This window comes from Typopeltis vanoorti, chromosome 17, assembly GCF_054136105.1.
Source record: "Typopeltis vanoorti isolate ZY-2024b chromosome 17, IOZ_Tvanoo_1.0, whole genome shotgun sequence".
Lineage (NCBI taxonomy): Eukaryota > Metazoa > Arthropoda > Arachnida > Uropygi > Thelyphonidae > Typopeltis > Typopeltis vanoorti.
In genome coordinates, this window is record NC_143565.1 from 5,222,616 (window position 1) to 5,247,188 (window position 24,573).

Consider the following 24,573-nt stretch of genomic DNA (forward strand, 5'->3'; position numbering starts at 1 on the left):
ACTGAGCTTACTAGAATCTAGTTGTTGATTTTCTAGACATGACTTTACTTTGTCAAATATGTCTGACCCTCTGGTTTTTCCATGAAGTGACTCAAGACCAATAAGTTCTTCAGAGATGTTAAAATTACCATCAATTGCTCTTATAAAAATGCTTAATTGGGCTACATCACATATGTCAGCAGATTCGTCGAAGGCTAAAGAAAAGAAAGCACAAGCATGAACATGGTCTTTTAATTGCTCAGTAACATCATGGGAAAGTTCTTCGATGCGTCTTGTAATTGTTTGCTTGGATAGAGCAATTTGGTTTACTTTTCTTACAACATTCTTATCACCAAGACATTTTGCAAATTTTTTGAGACAGGGCTTAACAACTTCCTCTCCATCAGAGAAAGGCTTGTGTTTTTTAGCCAACACAAAACAATTTCATAAGATGCCTCCAGCATTGCCACACTTTCACAACTTCGTTTCACAAATATATTTTGTCTCTTTTTTTATTTCTTCCTTTTTCTTAACCACCTATTCTTTCTGCAACTCAGACCCAGGAACTAACTTCAGTTTTTCTTCTAATTCAGCTTGATGTTTTCTGTAGTGTCTGTTAAGATCACATCTTCTATTATCTGAGAGAGTGCTTAAATAAGAACTAATTTTCCTACAGTTCATTAAACTGGCATTTGCTATCACCTTCTGCTTTTCTTCTGTTCATTTTCTTTTGCAAAGTAATGGGTAACTGACTGTAAAAAAAAATTATTTCAAAAAGTAAAGCTTATTATTAAATAATTTATTTAAATTATTTTATGGTTTTAAATATTATGAACATTCAAAAACAGTTCTACAAGTTAAGATAAGATTCCTGTTTTCATGAAGGTCTAATGCAGTTCTATAAGTTTAAAAATATTATATATTTCTTCATAGAGTGTTTTCGTCTCTCTCTTGTAATATATTATGTCCAATGAAATACGAGATCACTTCCTGCCATAAAACAGTCAATCAGTTGGCAATCACACACAAAACCCAAACATCCTCATTACGAAAGCTTTGCTGATGATCAGTTAAATTTTAGGAATAAATCTACTATACGTAAATAAAAAGGAAAGATACTGTATTAAAAAAAACATAAAAACACACACATACAAATACACCGAATAATTGCAGGTTTCAGTATCAGCAAATTAAGGGAGCGGGCAGAACTTGACATAAGCGTTCAAAATGAAAAAAATTATTTTTAAATTTACAGAACTATATTAAGCCTTCATGAAAACAGAAATCTTATCTTAAACTTAAAGAACTGTTAATAAAAACATAAGTTCAAAAACACAGAATTGTTCACTCACTTCGAATCAGAAGTTCATCGAACGTTATGACGAGAGTCAGCTGTAAACTGATTGAGTAACTGGTGATGCATGTCAGCATTTGCCAGTGCCTGTTGCTTCAAGATCAAACAAGTATAATGAGTGTGCACTCTAGAATTCAGTGGTAGGTTAATTGTGTGTTTATATATATATATATATATATATATATATATATATATATATATATATATATATATATATAAACTATACAACATTTTTTAAAATTTTTCTCTGGGGTTCAGTGCGCCATAGGTTGGCCACCCCTGCTCTAAGCTGTCATCATGTTGACAGTTATTAAAACAGTGCTTAGTCTTTTCACTAACTGTCAACATGATGACAGCATGATCAAACAAGTGGTCCTTTTTTGTTTTAATGCAAATTTTGGAATTTCAAGAGTACACTATTTTTAAAATTGCATTTTAAGCCACTTCAGCTTTTGGAATTTGGTCATCAAACTATATTTTGAAATCTTAGATTTTTTTAAAATAAAAATCTTGGAATTACATAATTGCAATATTAAGCAAAGTCCTTGAATTGCAATCGCTTGTTTTTATATGAAATTACTGAATATATGAGAGTATGACTACTCTTTTGTAGCCCTGTAGGTTATTATTCATTTCAAGATTTTATATTTTATAAAGCTGTCTTCAATCTTTCAGTTAGCAGTTGAAACAATTAATATTTAAAATTATTAGAATTTTATCACATAATAATAATTTCTGTTTTTCATCCTAAAGCTTCAAAGTTCAAGGAATATGAATTTTATTTAAAACAAAGTATATATTACATAAAAATGAAAAGTTTTTTTCTCTTGGTGCTAGTTCATTCAACCTCCTGAATTGTCCCTTGACCACTTAATGCATAGTGTTCATTCTGTCATTCATGGTTGTATTACATCCTTATTTTTTGTCCAGTTAGTCTTAATTATGTCATATTGTGGTTGTAATTCACTGGAAACATAATAGATTTATACTATGAAAGACCTTGTTGGCCTATTATTTGAAGTGCTTACCTATAGTCATGATGTTGGAGGGAAGCTTACTTTTTTACCTTATTGGGGAAAAAGAAAAGTGGTGTATATTAGCTATCCTTCCTCTTAAAGCTTCATTGATGTTATTCTGGTAATGCCTCATTTAAAATATAGCCTAGATCTGCCTTCTTATCTTCACTTAAAAAAAAAAAAAAAAAAAAAGAGAGAGAGAGAGAGAGTTAAGAGCTGTCACCATATGTGTATACTAAAAATCAAAATCAGTATATAGTCAATCTGAAATGCTTAAGATATTTGATCTTAATTTTTAAGAAAAAGCAACTATTGTGTTGAGAAATTCTCTGTATATTTATTTATAAAGTTCTGTCTTAAATCTTTTTTAGATCATAAGAAATTTTTCATTAACGCCAGAGTTTTTACATGTTACATAACATAAGTACTTTAGAAAAAAGTGACAAAAAAAAAGGTGGGCATGCTAAATTGTTGCTTATCTTATAACAAATATTGTTGTGTGTATCCTTCATATATAGCAAGTTTCATTTCCATTTAAATTTCTTGTTGAAATTTTTATTTTAATAATTTCAGCTGTTGGTCAGATTCCACCTTCTGTGTTACCGGCTCCAGAAGCAGTTCCATTGCCTACTCTACCAGTTGTACCATTGTTAGTGGGAACTACAGTTAGCAGACAGGCTAGACGACTTTATGTTGGCAACATTCCTTTTGGATGTAGTGAGGTAAGAGGACTTCAATATTTTCTAGTATTTATCAGTTTTTTTTTTTTTTTTTCATTAGACTGTTTTGTAAACAGCTTGTATGTTGAATACTGTTTCTTCACCTTTATTTACTGTGAAGATAATTTGTTATAATCTGTGCTTGCTAAAAATTCGGAACGAATTCTGGAATATTTATCATTACTGCTTTTCAGTTAATTTCAAATTTTAATTGTATAACCAGTTTTTCAGATGAAAATATTAATTTATTTTATACTGTGGGAATTGTAGCCATTAGTTAAGGTATTATGTATATGATTAAGTTCTGCTGTAAGAGAGATAATACAGTGTCTACAAAGTAGATAAGTGACATGACTAAAATAAGTTTTTAAATGCACATCCAATTTCATCATAATTGACATGTATGATACTTATAGAGAATTCACATAATAACACTATATATATATATATATATATATATATATATATATATATATATATATAACAAAGACTATATATTTTGACCTGAAAAATTATAGGCTACCAAGAGTGGCAAACAGTGCTTTAATAAAAAGTAGAATGCAAGCAAGGGATTGATTTGAAACAGTGAGAGTGGCATGCTGTTATGCATGAAACAATGCAAAGGCATAATTGAGGAGACGTGTTATTATTAGTTACTAATTAACTGTATTATTAATTAAGCTGTGTGATTAAAATGCACACAACTGCCTCACTATAGTGAGAGGCAGTTCTGATTCAAATTTGAATGATGAAGTAAGGCTTTGGTGCTTTCTTTAAATAAACATTTGAATTTATAGCGATGATGGAGTAAGGGTGTTTCAGACCATAGGATATTGTGTTCTGTATCTATTCCATGTTTTTCAAGGTCACACTTTTCAGATTTTCTATTGATATAAGATTGGTGTTCTTGCATTCTTTTTTTTCCACTTAATATCCAATTTGTCCAAAATATGAAAGATGATATCACCAAGAACTTGGTAGATGCCAGGAAGAGCAAGAAATGTTTCCATTTCTAAAGATAAATGGGAACATTTATCTTTAGAAATTGGGAACCACAATGATAGTTTGTTGACTGAAATAAATGTAGCCACTAGATTGTAATTCTTAAAAATTCTAGAAATTGGTTCTGAGATGCCAGAAATGTATGGGATATGGACTTACATATTATTTCCTTGTTATTTGAGCTAGGAATATAGGAATCAAAAAGACATTCTGTGGTCTGCTATGAGAAGTCATTGAATTTCATGTATTATTTGATGTTTAAAAGTTATTGCTGTAGTTGTTGTGGAGTAGTGCATATAATGTGAGCATGTCATAATAAAGTTTTGATAATTCCAATCTTCTGACAGGGATTGTGAGATGATTGATGTCTAGTGAAGGTAGGCTTTTGATAAATGGAAGTAATTAAGAAGTTCACTTAGCAATGGGCAAATGATATCCAAGAAGGGTGATTTGTTTTCTTTTTCAATTTCCACAGTGAAATTAGTTTGTGGATGAAGGTTGTTAATGCTTGCTAGAAAGTCAGTAATGTATCTTTTGTTGTGGGGCCTCAAATATGTTGTCTGTACAATGCACACCCAAAATGAAGCCTGAGGGTGTATGGATGAGACAGGATACCTTCTAAATATTTCAAATAGAAGGTGGTAAGAGTGGAATTCCCATGGTGGTTCTTTCTACTTGCCTGTAGATTCTGTTTTGACATAGAAAACTAGAGTGAATAACAAAAGGTGATTCAACAACGAAACTGACCATTAAATCATTACACCAGGAAACTTTTTTCACTTTATCCAGAATATTGCAGTGTACAGTTTTGTAGTGGTTTGCATATTTCTTTCACTATTTCTAAATGGCATAAGCAGAAAAAAATTGTATTCTAGAAATTAATGACAGGTGTATTAACTTAATTTTTTTTACTTTAAATATTTTTTTAAATTTAATTTTAAAAAATACCATCCTTAATACCAATATGCTATAGATTTACAATCTTTCATGAGTGTGAGTCACATTAAAAAAAAAGCTCCTAATAGATCGGTCATTTTGTGTTATCATCATCATCATCATCAAATTCCTGTCATGTACCCTCAAGGGGTGTACAGGATATGACAGTACTACATGAAAAAAATTACATCATTACTAACTTCCTATCTACAATTTTCCTCCAAATCAGTCTGTTACTTGTCAAGACTCCAACATTATCAGATCTTATATTTCTATCGTCTAAGGCACTTTGTACCGTATCAATCCACCTATATCTTGGTCTTCCTCTGGGTCGTTTTCCTGCCAACCTGGCAGAGAACACTTGTTTTGCTAATCTTTCCTCTCCCATTCTATTTAAGTGACCATACCATCTGAGATTAGCTCTGCTAACGCATTCCTGGATGCTGACAATGTCAAGTTCTTTCCTAATATCCTCATTTTTAGTATGATATTGCCATTGATGCCATCTGTTCACGCCTATAATCTTTCTCAGGACTCTCATATCTGCGGTCTCTAGTCTTTGGTCAAGTGTTTTACTTCTGACCCAGCTCTCAGATCCATAAGTTAAAATTGGTTTGAACACAGTCTTGTATACAGCTAATTTAGTGTTCCGACTAATTTCTTTCTTATTCCATATGAATTTATTCAATTGACTTCCCACGATACCAGCTTTACTGATTCTGTTGTCTATTTCTATATTTAGTTTACCATCTTCAGTAAAAATTGTGCCTAAGTAGCTGAAATGTTTTACTTGTTCCACAGGTTCTCCATTCACAACACAGTTGACATTTTCAATGATTCTGCCTATTTTCATTGTCTTTGTCTTTTTATTGCTGACCTTCATACCATATCTATTACAACAGCTATTCAATTTAGTCAGAGAATCTTCCAGACTTGTAGCGGATTTATTTAGAAGTATAACATCATCCGCATAAAGCAAAGAGCTGACATTAACATCTCCAATTTTGATATCAGGTTGAATACCACATTCCTTCATAATGTGATCCATATAGATAATGAATAACAGAGGGGATAATGTACATCCTTGTCTCACACCAGATTTAACATTAAACCATCTTCCTGTACTTCCTTCAATTCTAACTGCTGACTTGCAACTTAAATAAAGACTAAGTATTGCTTGATATAATGCCCCATTGACACCATATAACTGCAGCGTATTGAATAGCTTCTCTCTTGGCACCTTGTCATATGCCTTTTTCAAATCGACAAAACTTAAATACAGATCTTTGTTATATTCCCATGCTTTCTCGACTATTTGTCGTAAAGTGAAGATCTGATCCTGACAGCCTCTATTTGGCCTGAATCCAGCTTGTTCTTCACCAAGCTTTTCTTCCACAATTTTTCTCAACCGTTTCTCAAGTATACTTGCATAGATCTTGCCAGGAACACTCAGTAGGGAAATACCTCTGTAATTCTCACATTCAGTTTTATTTCCCTTTTTATATAAGGGTACTATGAGAGCTCTACTCCAATCATCGGGAATTCGTCCCTCTGTCCAGGCTTTCTGAACTATGCAGTGCAGCCACTGTAAGACTCTTATACCACCATACTTCAGCATTTCTGGTCGAATATCATCTACTCCTGCTGCCTTTCCACATTTCAAGCCTTTGATGGCTTTTTCTACTTCAAGTATGGATATGAATTCCTGACTGCATGCCTGGTCAGTGTTTTTTACCACTGTGCTGTCATCACTGCTTGTTTCATTTAGCAGTTTTTCAAAGTAATTACTCCATACTTCAAGGATATCTTTTTCTCCTGTTTTCATTTCACCTTTATCATCTCTAATTCCTTTTACAGCACTCTTTCCTCCATTCCTAAGCTTCTTCAACAACCTCCAGAATATTTTGCCACCTTCTTGATATTTATTTTCTATATTCTTGCCAAAGTCCTCCCATGACTTTTGTTTAGCTAGTTTTACACACTGTTTAGCTTTCTTACATTTGTCTCTGTATTCTGTAAGAGTAAAAGCTGACTTATTTGCCAGGAACTTTTTATATGCTTTCTTCTTTTCCTTCACTGCCTCTTTGACTTCCTGTGTTCACCAGGGAGTTCTAATTTTTTTATCCTTGCACACAACCTCACCACATGCCTCTCTGGCAGAATCAATCAATGTTTCCTTCAGAGTTTGCCACTGAATCTCCAAGGTTTGATTCCTGTTCTCAAACTCTTTCATTTTCTTTTCAATAATATTTCTGTATTTTAGTCTACAGTTCACATCTGAGAGCTGCTCAACTTTTATTCGCTTTAAAACTTTCTTACATGTTATTCTTTTCAATATGAAATTCAATTTTATCCTGCTCAAGAGTAAATAGTGATCACTTCCAATTTCAAATCCTCTGTACACTCTGGTGTCCTGCACCAGGGAGAAAACATCACTATCAACAATAACATAGTCAATGAGACTTTTCTTATTCCTAGCCTCTTCTCTCCATGTGAATTTGTGCACATTTTTATGTTGGAACATGGTGTTAGTAATAACCAGTCCATGTCCAGAGCAGAAATCCAACAGATATTTGCCATTATTATTAGCTTTGCTCTTTTCTCCAAATTTGTGTTATATACACGTTATATATTTAGTTTTTTCTATCAATTTTTTACCAAATTGATGTCTGTTCTCTGATATCATTAGCTATACTTTTCTGTCTTCATAAAAAGATAATACTGTGATCTGGGAAATCTATTCTAGAAACTAAGCATAGTACTCTCTCAAACCACTTCAGCCTTCTCATAAACTGGGTAGTGGTCTCTCACTTAGAAATGAAAACTGTGTTTTATCTGAAAAATGTAGGTCAAAAAGTGGAGAGCATATTCATTTGGATGGCAGACTAATGATCAGTAACTTTGCTTCATATAAGCATACTTAATCTACTTCTGATTTTCCCAAAGAGACTATGACCTCTAGCTATTTCTTGAATGTCAACCGGTTGTTTCCTTTTCCTTAGCTGCTTACCAGTGTACAAAACTCTTCTGTTACCCTAGTGTTGTTTTTGTTTCATCTGGTGAATTGGGTTGATATTGCATGTGTTTATATACATGAATTGCTTTACTTAGATTTTTGAGAAATGTTTAAAGAATATAACTTTCTGTAACTTGTGGGCTGCCTGTAAATGCAACAGCCTATGTGAATTACATCATAAACATTGTATGCAGAACACAACAAAGTTCTTGGCATATTTGTTATGCAGATAGTTGCTGTAGTCTTATGTAATTAAATAAAACCAAAATGTTTAAACTTTTAGAATTCTGATGTTTGTTATACAATATGTTTTGGTTTCATATGCTCATAGTTTACAACTATCATTTATTTAAGCCCATTTTCTGGTTATGGTAAGCAGAAATAATTCACGAGGTACAGGCTCTGCCGTACTCGGTGAACTATTGCTATACAATTAATAATATTGGTTAAGCTTAATGAGAATATATCATATATTGTGTTTTCTTTTGGTTGCAAATTGTATCACTATAGTTTCATTATCTGCATTAGTATGTACTTCCACCAGTTATACTTAGGTGGATATCACACACACTTACTGTATTTATTCATAGTTAAAAGAATTTTTGTTTTTAATGTGAAATTTAGCAGAGAGGAGGAGGAATGGTGCATCCTTATTTAATGCTTATTCAAGAAACGGAAATGCATAACTGCCAATTTATATTTCCGGAAAAAAATTCTGTTCATTATAACATTAAATAACAATAGATGACTCGCATAAAATTAGTAAAAAATTTTCTCATGTATCATGTCAATACAAAAAAAAAGTGGAACAGAATAACATACCACTTTAAAAAATTCAGTGTGCTACAAAAGTTTAGTCACCAATTTTTTTTTCTTGTAATTTTCATGTTATGCTTTTTTATCCTCCCCAAAATAGCTGTCTTTTCTATGATCAGTGTATATCTCACTACATTGAGAGTTAAAATATTAAGTCAGCATTCTTAAATGGCTTCATTGAGACTGAAACTTTTATCAATGAAGCATTTAATAGTTACAATAGTACAGGACTTATTCTGTTCAAGAAGAAATTGCTTACATTCCACTTCCATACACTGAAGGAGTATCAGAACATATTTCTCAAATTTTCTTGCCTCAGCATTTGTCTCGCATTCCCTTCTTCACATAGACTATCTTCACTATGCTTCTGAAGCATTTTACCAGATTTTCTTACTCTTATGGCCTATTTTGGACAATATGGAAGATCTGCTCTATTCATTGCAAGGAATATAATTTCTTTTGGAAGTGCACAAAAATATTACACAAGGGTAATTCCTTATGGAACTGCATTATAAAGAAAGATGTGAAACATTTATTACATTGCTTAATTTGAAAAGTCTGGCATATGATTATCTCCAATATAGAACTTCTACTCTGCTTATTTTTCCTAGTTTTTTTAACTCATCATCATCTTCCTTTTACCTTGCGGTGTCGAGGGTTTATTAATCATCAGATCTCAAACCAGTCTTTGTTAGATCTTCTATTTCTGTACAGAAATAGATCTTCTATTTCTGTACATTTCTCTGTATACCATTGTTCTTTTGCTTCTTTACACTTTCTGTTTATCATATTTTTTATATGTTTGTCTCAGTATATTTGTCTTTGCTTTCTTCCTTTAGGGAGGTTTTATATTTTCTTCTTTCATCTATTAGATCTAGAATGTCTTGGGTGATCCGTGTTTTTTTTATTTATTTTTTTATTTGCTTCTTCCTTAATTCTATGCAGTCATTGGTAGCCTTGATGATTGTATCCTTCAAATGAGTCCGTTTTTCTTTTCCCTCTCTCCTGTTTTAATGCTTTCATCAGTTTGCTGTTTATAGTTTATATGGTTTTCCTCTGTTTTCAGGTTACTTATGTTCCATTTGGGCCTTTCCCTTGGTTGTGACAGCTTTTTAAATTTCAGATTACATTTCAACAAAACCAAATTGTGGTCACTATCAACATCAGCTCCCGGGTAACTTTTGCATGATTTTACTTGATTTTTAAATCTATTTCTTGTCATAATATAATCTATTTGGTACCTTCCTATATCCCCTGGCATTTTCCAAGTATACCGTCTTCTTTTTAGTACCTCATACCAGGTATTAGTAATGATCAGATTGAATTGGTGATAGAACTCCAAAACTCTTTCATTTCGGCATCCAAGTCCGTACTTTCCCACCTCTCTACCATCTTTGCCTTCGCCAATGACTGCATTTCCAGTCACCCATGACAATAAGATTATCTTCCTTCTTGGACAGTGTGATTAGATTCTCAATATCTACATATACTCTCTCAACTTCATCATCACTGTGGTCGCTAGTAGGCATGTAAGCTTGTATTATTATAATATTTGTTGGTTTTGCTTCTAATTTTACCATTATCAATCTGTTACTGCATTTTACTGAGTTGATTACTCATCTTCCCCATGAGAACCACCGGGACTCCATTTTTTGCTGTCTCATCACCTGAATAAATGATTCTGTAATCACCACTCCAAAAGTCTCCAGTTCCATTCCATCTCATTTCACTAATTCCCAATATGGCTATTTTTAATCTATCCATTTCTCTCTTCAAATTTTTTAATTTGTAGGAGGGTTCTCACATTCCAATTAATGTACAAGGATTTCGCTGGTTTACGACCTAGGAAGCCTTGCTTCTTCCCCTGCCATGCACAAGTATTGAGCCATTGTGCACTTTACTATCTTTCAGAATAGTAAATTGTATTTTATTATTAGAATTGTATTTTAAATTTATTAGAATAATAAATTGTAAAATGTAGTAAGCAGTATGGATGGACCTATTCTTTTAGAATAGGTCATCCATACTATTATCTTACTAGGGAAAAATAGAACAAGGTGGTATCCCCTTGCCTTCCTTGTCCAGCAGTAGCCTTCTAGAGAGGCTCAGTGTGCTAGTCATTTCTTATTCTTCATGATCCGCCTACCACAGTATCCTTTACACCAGGGGTCGCCAAACTTCTTTGACCGTCGACCCCTTCTATTTTACTATTACGTAATTATAATAGGACAAGCAAAAAAGACGCTTATGTGAGTTTTTCGATTGTTTGTTTTATAGTTACAGTGTTTATTGTATGTATAATATAGTATATATTATATTACTATTACTACTACTATTACTATCATTAGTAATATCACTGGTATTACTACCAGCCCTGCTCAACTCTTCAACTTCAGCTTGGTAGCATGGGACACATAGAGAAGTTTAGTTCGTCAATGAATAACGATTGAATTGTAATATGTATTATTGGTAAATACGTCATTTTGGCCTACTTGATTGGCCTCCGTAACTATTTTCGTGACCTTGCTCCATCTTACAGGTCCTATTCATGTCACTGTTCCCACGATTCACTCTTAATTGCGTTGTCATTCAGGATGGAGGTAATCCAAATTAACTGAATTAAATATTACCCGTACAATGATATCTTTTATTTTTCTATCGACCCCTAGCAAAAATACGTAGAGGTGTAAGACAGGGATGCTCTCTTTCACCCATATTGTTTGATATGTACATTGAAGATGCAATAAATAAATTGAAAGAACTAATAGAAACAGGAATTAAGATAAATGGAATTGATATTAACTGGCTACAGTTCGCAGATGATATAGCAGTTATAGCTGATAATGAAAACAAACTGAAAGCCACCCTAACAAAGATAAAAGAAATCTTCACATAGTACAGCCTAAAAATTAATTATAAGAAAACAAAATTATTAGAAGTAAAGCAAATCCAACGAAAATAAACCCGGAAATAAATCCCTAATACAACAGGTATCCTCTTTTAAATATCTTGGAAGTCTTATCACAGAAGATGGAAGAAACCAATCAGATATTAAAGCACAAATAATCCTAGCCAAAAAGCATGCTATAACAGAAGAAACATTTTTACCAATAAAGGACTTAGCATCCAGCTCAAAAAAAGGCTAGTGAAAACATACATATGGAGCATTGCATTATATGGTTGTGAGGCCTGGACTAACAAAACAAGACACGGAAAAGTTGGAGGCATTTGAACTTTGGTGCTGGAGAAAGATGATGAAAATTAGTTGGACAGAAAGGAAAAGTAATTAAGAAGTTTTAAATATAGTTCATGAAGAGCAGTCGTTAATGAAACACATCAATAAGAGAAGAAAAAGCCTAATTGGAAACCATTTCAGGCATGGAGGACTGATTACAGAAATAATGGAGGGGACTGTAGAAGGAAAGAGGCCACGAGGCAGACCAAGAATTTCATATATAAATAACATGATGATGCTAACTGGTGCTAAGAGTTATGAAGAGATGAAAAGGAGGTCAAAAGACAGGATGTTGTGATATACTGCTATAATTACCAATCTTTGAATTGATGCACCAAAGAAGAAGAGAAGAAGATCTCAAACCGTTCACAGGATAAGGTGGTCAGCCCTATGGCCCAGTGTATCCTATGTCCTGTAGTGTTGAGTTCTCAAGGCCGGTTTGCCTGCTTTGAGGGATGAAAAGCCCCAGGATGAACTGGGGGGAAACCCTACTGTCCATGCCCAAGATCGGCTGACCTGGCTATGGCTGAGGAAGATCCTTCAGCTCCTTATGTCTCCAACGGAAATTGAACCTAGGACACTCCTTCCCCAGGCATATGGTTGTGAAGCGCACAGCCACTAAGCTAACCGTGCGGACGTTTTTAACTCTAGAAGTTTATTTACTGCAACCTTATTATAACTTTTGTGACACATTGAATTTTTCCATGTATCACAGACATTGTCAGTGATACACGGAACAAAAATTAATCAATAAATAATTTCAAGTAAATCATCAGTTCTTAATGTAATTGCCTACTTGTGTTCCTATTTTTAAACGCATCTTGCAACATATTCGAAGGTTTCATGACATTGAGGTTTTTTGTACTTCTTTTAAAGCTTATATGTTAAATGTGTTTATTTCTGTTAATATATTTTGAAAATGCCTGTGGTTACAGAAAAGGTTCACTTTAAAAGTGAATTGTGTAATGTGACCTTTTCTTTTCTATTCTGTTCATTTAATATAAGTTTTTTATTTTAAGAGAAAAATGCATAAGATGAGCCATCTCATTTTTAGTTGGAATTCAGTATTTATGCATGACTAATAAGAAAAGCAAAATTGGAAAAGATGGTCTAAGTAGTTTTAATAAAATGAGAAAACTAATGTTTTTTAAAAATGTTTTAAATTTGTTTTAACAACCTGGAAATAAAGTTTTAAAAACATTGTTTGATTTCAATCAAAATGAACTAATGAAAGAAGAATTTTTTTTTTCCCTTGACCATCAATCAAGAGGTTGATTAATGGGCTCAACATATTTAAAAAAAGTTGATAATTTTATGTTTGGTTAAAATAAATATGAGATTTCATCTGGAATTAGCAACAAAAAAAAAGCATCGCATTCTGATTTCATTATTGCCATTTACAGTCGTAAACTTTTGCCATGTGTAAAAAGGTTAGGCATCTTTAATTTTTTTTATATTTTTTAATCTTTACTTTTCCCTGCAGGAAGAAATGATGGATTTTTTTAATGCCCAGATGCGTTCTTGTGGTTTTTCACAAGCACCAGGCAATCCAGTTTTAGCCTGCCAGATCAATTTGGAAAAAAATTTTGCATTCTTGGAGGTAAGTTAACTTTTATAAAACTTTAAGAATTGGACTTGCATTAGCAGTAATGAACCATATAAAATTTGCTAGTTTTCTAAAATCATAGACACTTCTGATTTTATAAAAAAAATGTGTGATTTTATAAAACTTTCTGATATGATAATTTTGTTTAGTTCATGAAATCCCATATTTTTGAGAAGAAGAATGCATCATTGTGGTTGAGCTAGTTGCAATCTCTGTTATACAGTCACTGCTGGTCAGTCAAACATGGATATTGCGAAGTGTTGAAATTACATTTAGATACCATAGAAATAACATGAATTTTAATGTTTTTAACATGAGTTTTAATGCTGACCTTCATACCATATCTATTACAACAGTTATTCAATTTAGTCGGGAAATCTTGCAGACTTGAAGCAGATTTATTTATAAGTATAACATATACTTCCGCATAAAACAAAGAGCTGAGATTAACATCTCCAATTTTGATATTAGGTTTAATACCACTTTCCTTCATAATGTGATCCATATAGATTATGAATAACAGAGTTGATAATGTACATCCTTCTACATTATGAAACATGAAATGGTTGCTATTTAGTGATATCAGATTATCTTACATTATTTTTAGCAGCACCCGATTTTGATTAATTAAATAAATAAAAAAGAAATGATAACTTTTGGTTTTATTATTTATTATGTATATATTTTCTAAATGTATAGCAAAAAAATGCATAATTTCTTGTAATTAGAAATGTTGATATAAGGAATCTTTGTACACTTAAGGCCTGTTGCCAAGTGTTTAATTGTGATATATTTGTAAAAATAATTCAATTTATGTCCTTTAACTCTAAGTTTCTGGTTCTTTTTTTTTTCTTTAGGAGGTAAGTTTATTTATAATGCAAATTTGTTTATAGTGCTTTAAACATTTTACTCATGCTGTTAAGGCAATATCATAAATCTACACTAGTATTAATGTTAAGTTCATGGACCTTTTTCTCTTTAGAAAAATGCGTACAATATCTCTTATATTCCACTTTTTATCTGTTCTGCAACTTGAAAATTAGCTTATGTTCAACTTATTCCTTAATTGGGAACAAATTACCATTCAATTACTAATTTCTCTTTAGTTCTTTCTAAAGTGAGGAGAAAGCCATCAGCATTCACCTTCTATGTTAATATCTAATAAACCAGTATGCATTCCACCATTGTTGATCTTGTACAGATTTGTATGTCGCCCACCTTTCGATGAATGTTGTGGAAAAATTTAGAAATCCATTAAAGTAAGCTCTTGTCATATGGTTTGACTTCTGCAACACTTTTTATTTTTTTGTCTCAGTTTATATGTGATAGTGGATGGATCCTTATCCTTCACTATTAATACTGGTCTTCTGCCAGGCTCTGCTTTTTTCACTCACTCTCTGCTTGTGTGTCTGTATTATCGTATTTACTCAAATACAACACACTTATTCCCCCAAAAATTAAAGTTAAAAATCGTGGTACGAGATATGTGGAGATTTTCGGAAACTAAAGTTTTTCAGGAAAAAACTAAATTGACACTTATAATTAAATCCTGTATTTGTTATAATTTATAATTGCTTACATTATTTATAAAGTTTATTAATTTAATTTAATATTAATTTTAATTATCACATTATTTAAACAATCAGCCACTCACTTTCATCACGCAATATATTTGATTCTTTAGTGACAGGCAATAATGAAACAAACATTGTTTGTTTCATCATCAAATTCCTGCTATATACCCTCATGGGGTGTACAGGATATAAGAGTAATACATGAAAAATTACATCATTGCTAACTTCCTATCTACAATTTTCTTCCAAATCAGTCTGTTACTTGTCAAGACTTCAACATTATCAGAAGATCTTATATTTCTAAGGCACTTTTTACCATATCAATCCTCCTATATTTTGGTCTTCCTCTGGGTCTTTTTCCTGCCAACCTGGCAGAGAACACTTGTTTTGCTAATCGTTCCTCTCCCATTCCCTCAACCATACCACCTGAGATTATCTCTGCTAACACATTCCTGGATGCTGACAATGTCAAGTTCTTTTCTAATATGCTATCCTCATTTTTAATATGATATTGCCATTGATGCCATCTGTTCATGCCCCAGCTCTCAGATCCATAAGTTAAAATTGACGTGAATACTGTCTCGTATACAGCTAATTTCTCTCTTATTCCATATAAATTTATTCACTTCACTTCCTACCATAGTGAAGTGAATAAATTCATTTCACTTCACTTTGTTGATTCTGTTGTCTATTTCCATATTTAATTAACCATCTTCACTAAAAATCATGCATAAGTAGCTGAAATGTTTTACTTGTTTTATAGGTTCTCGATTCACAATGCAGTTGATATTTTCAGTATTTCTGCTTATCTTCATTGTCTTTGTCATTTTAATGCTGACCTTCATACCATATCTATTACAACAGTTATTCAATTTAGTCAGGGAATCTTGCAGACTTGGAGCAGATTTATTTAGAAGTATAACATATACTTCCGCATAAAACAAAGAGCTGAGATTAATGTCTCCAATTTTGATATCAGGTTTAATATCACTTTCCTTCATAATGTGATCCATATAGATAATGAATAACAGAGGGAATAATGTACATCCTTGTCTGGCACCAGATTTAACATTAAACCACCTTCCTGTACTTCTTTCAATTCTAGCTGTTGACTTACAACTCAAATAAAGACTAAGTCTTGATATAATGCCCCATTGACACCCTATAACTATAGCATATTGAATAGCTTCTCTCTTTGTACCTTGTAATTTGCCTTTTCCAGATCTACAAAGCTTAAATACAGATCTTTGTTATATTCTCATGATTTTTCAACTGTTTGTCATAAAGTGAAGATCTGATCCTGACAGCCTCTATTTGGCCTGAATCCAGCTTGTTCTTCAAGCTTTTCTTCCACAATTCTTCTCAACCGTTTCTCAAGTATACTTGCATAAATCTTACCAGGAACACTCAGTATGGAAATACCTCTGTAATTCTCACATTCAGTTTTATTTCCCTTTTTATATATGGGTACTATGAGAGCTCTGCTCCAATCATCTGGAATTTGTCCAGGCCTTCTGAACTATGCAGTACAGCCACTGTAAGACTTGAATACCTCCATACTTCAGCATTTCTTTTCGAATATCATCTACTCCTGCTGCCTTTCCACGTTTCAGGCTTCCGGTGGCTTTTTCTACTTCAAGTATGGATATGTATTGCTGACCACATGTCTGTTTTTTACCACTGTGCCATCACTGCTTGTTTCATTTAGCAATTTTCAAAGTAATTACTCCAGATGTCAATGATATCTTTTTCTCCTGTTTTCATGTCGCCTTTATGATCACTAAATCCTGTTATTTATACTGCTATTTTAGGCTGTTTTTTTTTAGGAGTGTCCCTTATTTTAAGTTACATTATAAGTGTATTTTAGAGATAAATATATGCAGACTAATAGAGAAATAAATTTTGCACATATCTTGTTTGGATGTTAGGATGTCTTTGTTCTCCATACTTCTGCTGTTAGGCTGATAATGGGGGTAGGAAACATGGTTGGGTTGTTTGAGGCAAGGTGGGAAGATTAATAAAACTTTAGAAAACCTGGGTTTTTTTTTGAAAATAATATATATATATTATATTTAAGAGTGCTTCTTTTGGAAAAAGGAAGGGATTTATGGGAAACGGCCAGGGGAGAGCGTTAATGGGGTGCAAGCCAATCATGTATCGTCATCGGAACGTGTAGGGCTATGTCATGTCGGCTTGGTATATCTTCCTTAGAAGGACTTTTGTTTTCTCTTATTGGTCAGAGTCATGACCTAATTTTTATGTTGTGGAGCTTCCAACACTCGAAAATTAGGTAGGGTCGTTGGACGTTGATCGAGTTAGTTTTTATCACATTTTATGGCTATTGTTTCCGATATTCTAAGCATTGTTTCGTTGTCTTGTTTGTCTATTAGTATGGCCTTATCAATTTGCAGGGTATGTTTCTGTTCAAGGGCTGGAACTGCTATTTCTGTCTTCCCTGTACTCTGTATTTTCTTTTTCTTTTTGATGTTGCGTTGTTTTTTTTTTTGTGTTTAAATGTTTAAACTGCCTGTTTAACTTCCTGTTTGCACCATGGAGTTCTGATTTTGCTATCCTTACAGACAACCTCACCACATGCCTCTGAGCAGAAATCCAACAGGTATTTGTCATTATTATTAGCTTTGCTCTTTTCTCCAAATTTTCTCAATATATTTTTGTTTCATTATTGTTTGTCCTTTTATCATTTTGGAATCATAAGATTACCAGGATTAAAAAAAAAAACTAAATGGGTGTGACTTACCAATTTGCTATCGCTACTTCCGGTCTCTAGAGTGGATTCAAACTATTCTAATCTAATTATGAACCTTTATATTATCCATCTGCCCTTTTTCTTGAACTCTTACATGAATTCCAGGGAAAAATTTCCTCTTTGACATTGTTTTCCTTTTGAATATTATTAAGGAGGCAACTTTCTTCCATCTTCAGTAATTGCGAGCATGATTGTGCATTGCTATTCAAACTTTTTTTTTTTTTTTTTTTTTCATACAGGTGGTATGGAAACATGCCATGAACTCAGCGATTTTGAGTGGGCTGTCACATTAGTGGCATGTCTATACATGCCATTGCCATTCAAGTGGAGCATCCAAAGTCAGCAGTTGGCATGATCAACAAATGGAGACATTCTGGCATCACCAGTGCAGGAAAACACCCAGGACTGCTGCCGAAAATGACTGGTAGGGTCAAGAGAGTGTTAAAATGGGTGGCACATGAAAATCGGCATAGACCATCCTTGATTAGTTCCAGGGTGCCAATAACACCATGGTGAGCACTAATACTGTATGAAAATAACCGGGTTTCCATGGAAGAGCAGTGGCACACAATCCGAATCACAACAACGAACAAGGTGGCTCATCTGGCCTTGACTGGTGAAAAATTGTATTCTTGAGCGACTAATCAAGGTTCACCTGTTTCCAGTCTGATGGCAGGATGTATGTGTTGAAGCAGCCTGGTGAATGCTTGTTACCACAGTGTGTTGTACCCACCACGGTAAAGTTTGGTGGTGATGGTGTGGGGTGCATTCAGTTGGTTTGGAGTGGGACCATGGGTCTCTGCCTTCATGGAACCATGGACAGCGCCCCATGGTCCCACTCTAAACCAGCTGAATGCACTCCACACCATCACCACCAAACTTTACCTTGATATTCTGTAAAATCGGGTGCTGCCTACACTGTGGACTTTTTATGGAACAGACCTGTGATACAAATTGGAGCGCTGATTGAGGTCCAGGGTAGCATGTCCTGGATCTGTCACTGAACTCAGTGCTGCTTTGATGGAGGAATGGAGACAAATTCCACCTGATGGTGGAATTTGTCTCCATTCCTCCACACATTGGTGGAAAGCCTCCCTCAAACGGTGCAGGAGGTGATAAAAGCCAAAGGTGGACATACCTGATATTAGGGTTCACCTGCTGCTGGTATTATTTGTAAATTGCTGAAGTGTCTGCACAATTATTGGTTGATAGTGTATATATCAGTAGCCTTCGGCAGTTAACTGTTCCAATACTCAATTTTGTTGATTACTGCATGATGCACTCCTCATTTGATGTGGTACACAAATCCCTAACTTCCGGAATATCTTCTACTTACTACGACTGGATCGTTATTTTCAACACATGCTTTCGCTACATCTCTGATGACCTTGTTAATTTCAGTGTTAGCCAAACTCTCTTGTCTTTTGGGATGGTGGGGAGGGGCACCATGATAACACATCTTTTTAGCATGGTGCCTCTCCCCACCATCCCAAATGATGGCAGACATTTGGTTTCTTCTGTTTGCATTATTTCATCATCATAAAATTCCTGACATGCACTCACAAAGGGCATACATGATATCCCTATAATTATGATAGCACTGTTAGAAAAAGTTACATCGCTAACTTCCAATCAACAATTTTCTACCGATTTAATTGATCGTCAAGACTCCAATATTATCAGATCTTATATTTCTGTCTTCTAAGGCACTTTTTACTATATCAACCTACCTAGATCTTGGTTTTCCTCTGGGTCTTGAGAGTGTTATCTATGACAATATTAGAGTGTCAATAAGTATTTGACTAATTTGGAGGGAAATTATTAATAGGGGATTCATAATAATGTAAAGTTAATCTTGTAATACTGTCATAGCAGCCTGTGCACCCCTTTGGTATATATCAGGAAATTTATGATTTTGAATGACCTAGGGAAGATGGACTCTGCTGTTATCAACAAAGTTATGAATTGGATTGGATGTCACAAAGAGAAGATTGTTGATGTATATAAGAAAGAGTGTAGATAAAACTTTAGAGCCTTGGGATACTTCAGTACTGATGGAAAAAAATCAGATGAGAGGGAGTCATCCAACCCAACACACAGTGAATGACCAGGCAGGAATTTAGAAATCTATTCACGAAAGGCATGAGCAAAACCAAAAAATAGTAACTTGGAAAAAAGATGGAGTGCCAGACTGAGCCGAATATCTTGGAAATATCAAAACCAACTACATGAAATTCTTCAAATCTCTTCATGGCCTGTGTCCAAAGCTTGTAAGAAAGTCTACTATAGAAAGAAAATGGCAGAATCTATATTGATAATCACTAATTAATTACTAGGTTCCTATGTACTGAAGATGCTGATTGTTGGTGACCTCCATCACTTTTGAGAATATTGAGATGATGGCAATTGAACATGGTTTGTTGTCTGCCTTTTTATCTTCTTTTAAGAACAGGTGGGATAAAAACTTCCTTCCATGCTGTTGGATTGATTCCAGATAAGTAGAACACTTTGTAAAGATGGTACAAGTGGGTATTAATTCTAGAGCAAAGGCTCTTAGTATAACTGGTAGGATATCATTAGGCTGGGAAAAATTAAGTTTTTTGTTTTTGATATTATTTGAAATTCTTGTTCTTTTTTGTGAAAATTTTTCAACTACAGTAAGACTATAATTTTCTTATGCTCTCTTCTTTCAATTTAGAATGGTGTAAAAAAAAAATATATATATATTCACATTGTGGTGAAAGAAAGGTTTGTCGACAGAATTTCCACATAGTTTCCGGACCCCAATCAAAGCATGAACTTAATAACTCTTGCAAGTTGCTATGCTTGGATTTCCCTTTTGGGCACTACCTGGTGGAGTAAGCAGCAGGGGGATTATTGCTAGCCAATGTTACTAAGAGGCTCAGTCCCACATGCTGTCTCAAGGCTGGCCTGTTGAAATTGTGTAGTGAGAAAATTAAATTGGTGTAGTAAACCTGCTCACCAAGGCCACTACACTGCAAGTAAGAATGGATAGGGATAGAAACCAGTTGCATTGCTGTATGGTATTTAGTCTGACAGATTTGTTTTAGTGAAACTGCTCGTACAGATTTCATAAAGACCTATTAATAATTTTTTTTATTATTTTTTAAAAATGAAAAATTTTAAATTGGATATGTTTCATATAGTTCCGTTCTGTGGATGAAACAACTGAAGCCATGGCATTCGATGGTATTGGTTTCAAAGGTCAATGTTTGAAGATTCGCCGACCACATGACTATCAGCCAATGCCCGGTATCTCAAAAAATCCATCGACTACTGTTCCAGGTAAACTGTGGGGTAAAGTGCGGTAGTTTTTAATGCATTCTTATTAATTTATAAAATAACATTATTTAATTGATTATTTTTTCCCATAAAACTTGCAATTAATAAAACATTGAAAATATCAAGTGATTTTTTTATGACTCAATGAAATATTGAATTTCTAATTGATTTAGCTTTTCTTTTATACTGTCTCTCTCTCTCTCAGAAATATCTTTTAGAAATGTCTTTAAATGAAATAACATTTAAATAAAAATGTTACTCTTACATATTTCACAGATGCTTATAACGTAAATTCCTCTTAGTTACTGGTCATTGATGATTCTTTCTAGATGTCATGCATTTTTATTTGTTTCACTTACTTGATTGTGTATCACGACAAATAGTTCATTCGTTTTTTTGATGTCTGTGGTTGTTGTCTATGATGGTATGATGTTACATTTAAGTTTTTTTATTAGTCCATAGGTTTTGCTTATATTATGAAATGCTTCTTTTTGATCTGGATTATAGAAGCTGACAAAATATGTCAATATAAGAAACTACATACATTTGACTCGTATCCCCAAGATAAGCTTATTATAGTGGATAGCTTGCTATAGTGAATTTTTTGTAGCATATCATTATTGTGTGTATGGAGCTTTGGTGTTCAGATTTTGTGGTAGTTTATTATAGAGAACAAGTATGTTATAGCAGCATTTACTATGGTGAGAGTGGACCAAAATATATGTTTTAGGTAAGTGGCAGTGCTTTAGTGTTAATGTCTGAAAACACTTGACCCCTCTCATACATATTCTATGTTGTTGCTTTAGCATTATAAGCCTGCTTTTCAAAATGAATTTGCTTGATTAGTAAGACTTAAAAAAAAAAAAAAAAAAAGTCCGCACGGTTAGCCTAGTGGCTATGCTCTTCGCAACCATATACCTGGGGAAGGAGTGTCCTAGGTTCAATTCCTGTCGGTGACGTGAGGAGCTGAAGGATCTTCCTCAGCCATAGCCAAGTTAGCCAGTCTTGGGCGTGGACAGCAGGGTTTTTTCCCCAGTTTATTCTGGGGTTTTTCATCCCGCAAAGCAGGCAAACTGGCCTTGAGAACTCAACACTACAGGCCATAGGATACACCGGGGCATAAGGCTGACCACCTTATCCTGTAAACGGAGTGAGGTCCGATGAGCAATGGACCCTCGACACCGCAAGGTAAAACAGAGTATAAGGAAGATGAGATGAGTAAGACTAAAAAGTAAGTGTTGTTATTATATTAAATCATATTAAAAATGAAGATACTAGAAAGGAACTTGACTTTGTTAGCATTCAAGAATGTGTAAGCAGAGCTAATCTAAGGTGGCATGGCCATTTAAATAGAATGAGTGAGGAAAGGTTAGCAAAACAAGTGGTTGATACCCAGAGGAAGACCAAGGTTTCGGTGGATTCAATTAGAACTGCCTTAGAAGCACGAAATGTTAGATATGACAAAGTTGGAGTGCTTACATGTAATAGATTAATTTGAAGGAAAATTGTTGATAGGAGATTAATAATAATGTAAACTTAATCATGTAGTTCTGTCATAGTAATCTGAACACACCTATGGGTTAAGATGATTATTTATATGGACACTCCATGGAGTCAAAAGACTCATCACAGGAGACACTCTATTCATTAGCACAATACTTGTCATACATCTCCTTAAACCTATTCACTGTTGGGGCACTCACAACCACCTCTTAGACAGGTTCCATGCGTGATCCCTTGTTTTCCCTTACTCCCCATGTATTGAAAAATTTTTCTTGTTGAAAAAATTTCTATTGAAAAAAAATTTCTATCGTATCCTCTCTCTTCTGCCTGTCATCTAAACTCTGCAACCCACACACCCTCAATCTATTCTCATAGGGAACATTCCACGGACCTGTCACCAGCTTGGCCACTCGTCTCTGAATCCTCTTCATACCTTTTGATACCCAAGAAATGCAGATGACCAAATCTGTTCACAGTAGTCAACATGTGGCTGAATCATAGCCTTATAAAGAGAGATAATAACCTCCCTATATTTACTTGTCATTGTGCTCCTCAGCATCCAAGTAATCCTCTGAGCTATTTTGTCAACTCTTGCAATATATCCTCTGAATTTCAAATCTCAGTCCACTATCATCCCAAGATCCTTAACCTCATCAATTTCCTGTAAACTAGTACCATGAATATAATACGAAGTGTGTAACCTTTTCATCCCAAAGTGCATTACATTATATTTTGCAACATTGAATGGACAACCATTGGCCCACACTGCCAATTTATTTAAATCATCTTGTATGATATCTGCATCACCTTTATCAATTATTGCCTTCCCTAGTTTTTCATCATTGGCAAACAACTGTCCCAATTTCAAAACTTCTGCTATATCATTAATATGCAAATTAAAGAGTACTGGTCCTAGTACAGAGTCCTGGGGCACTCTGCTAGTCACTCTCATTTGCCTTGATTCCACCCCACCATACATCATCTGAAGTCTATCTCCCCCCCCCCCCCCCCCAATCCATGCCCCAGCCTCATATCCATTCCCATTTGCTCTTTTGAACTTTAACAAAGTTCAGCAGTATCATAGTGTAACCATTTCCTTTACCCAATTCTATTTTTACTTTTACTTTACGAATCGTACTTTTAACCACCTTTATGGAATGGAACTACCTTACCCTCTTTCCACTCCCTTGGAATCTTGCCAGAGCTGAGACAGATTAAACAACCTCATCAGAGACATTGCCAGTTAACTTGCACATTCTTGTAGCACATGAGTAGACATACTTTCCAGGCCCACTGCTGTATTCACATTGATATTTTTCAATATACTGAGTACCTCCACTTCTATGTATCTCAGTGTTCACTCGGTCAGTCTCTGTCACCTCAGTAACCGCAAAGTCACCACCTGGATGATATACACTTGCAAAGTGATCGCTTAGTAACTGAACTGTTTCTTCTGCTTCTGTCACTTTCCTACCATCAGCACTGAGTAAAGTTATCTTTCCATAATCATTCTTTTTCTTACTTGCCTTGCAGCAAAAAAATTCTTGGATTTACTTTGACCTGCTTAGCTAATTTTCTCCCAAAATCTGATTTAGCATACTAGTTAATACTGCTCATGGGCATGCTGTGATCACCTTGTTGTTTATATTCCTTCCACAATACTTTTTTGCAGCTCCTGCTTCATATTGCTAATCATCTACTTAATCTCTATTTGGTTTATCCTCCTGATCCTGGGTGTGCACTCTGA

General features: G+C 34.1%; 1 protein-coding gene across 3 annotated transcripts in view; it reads left to right on the plus strand.

Moving 5' to 3' along the window:
- The window catches only part of U2af50 (U2 small nuclear riboprotein auxiliary factor 50), a 154,684-nt gene that overhangs the window by 81,990 nt on the left and 48,121 nt on the right, over positions 1-24,573 (plus strand). For 2 of the 3 annotated variants that reach the window (XM_090407544.1, XM_090407546.1), the window contains 3 exons: positions 2,923-3,071; positions 13,557-13,673; positions 21,188-21,338. In XM_090407544.1, coding sequence (XP_090263670.1) covers positions 2,923-3,071; positions 13,557-13,673; positions 21,188-21,338 — 417 coding nt within the window. The remainder of the gene's footprint in view (positions 1-2,922; positions 3,072-13,556; positions 13,674-21,187; positions 21,339-24,573) is intronic. The other variant, XM_090407545.1, reaches the window with a different exon arrangement.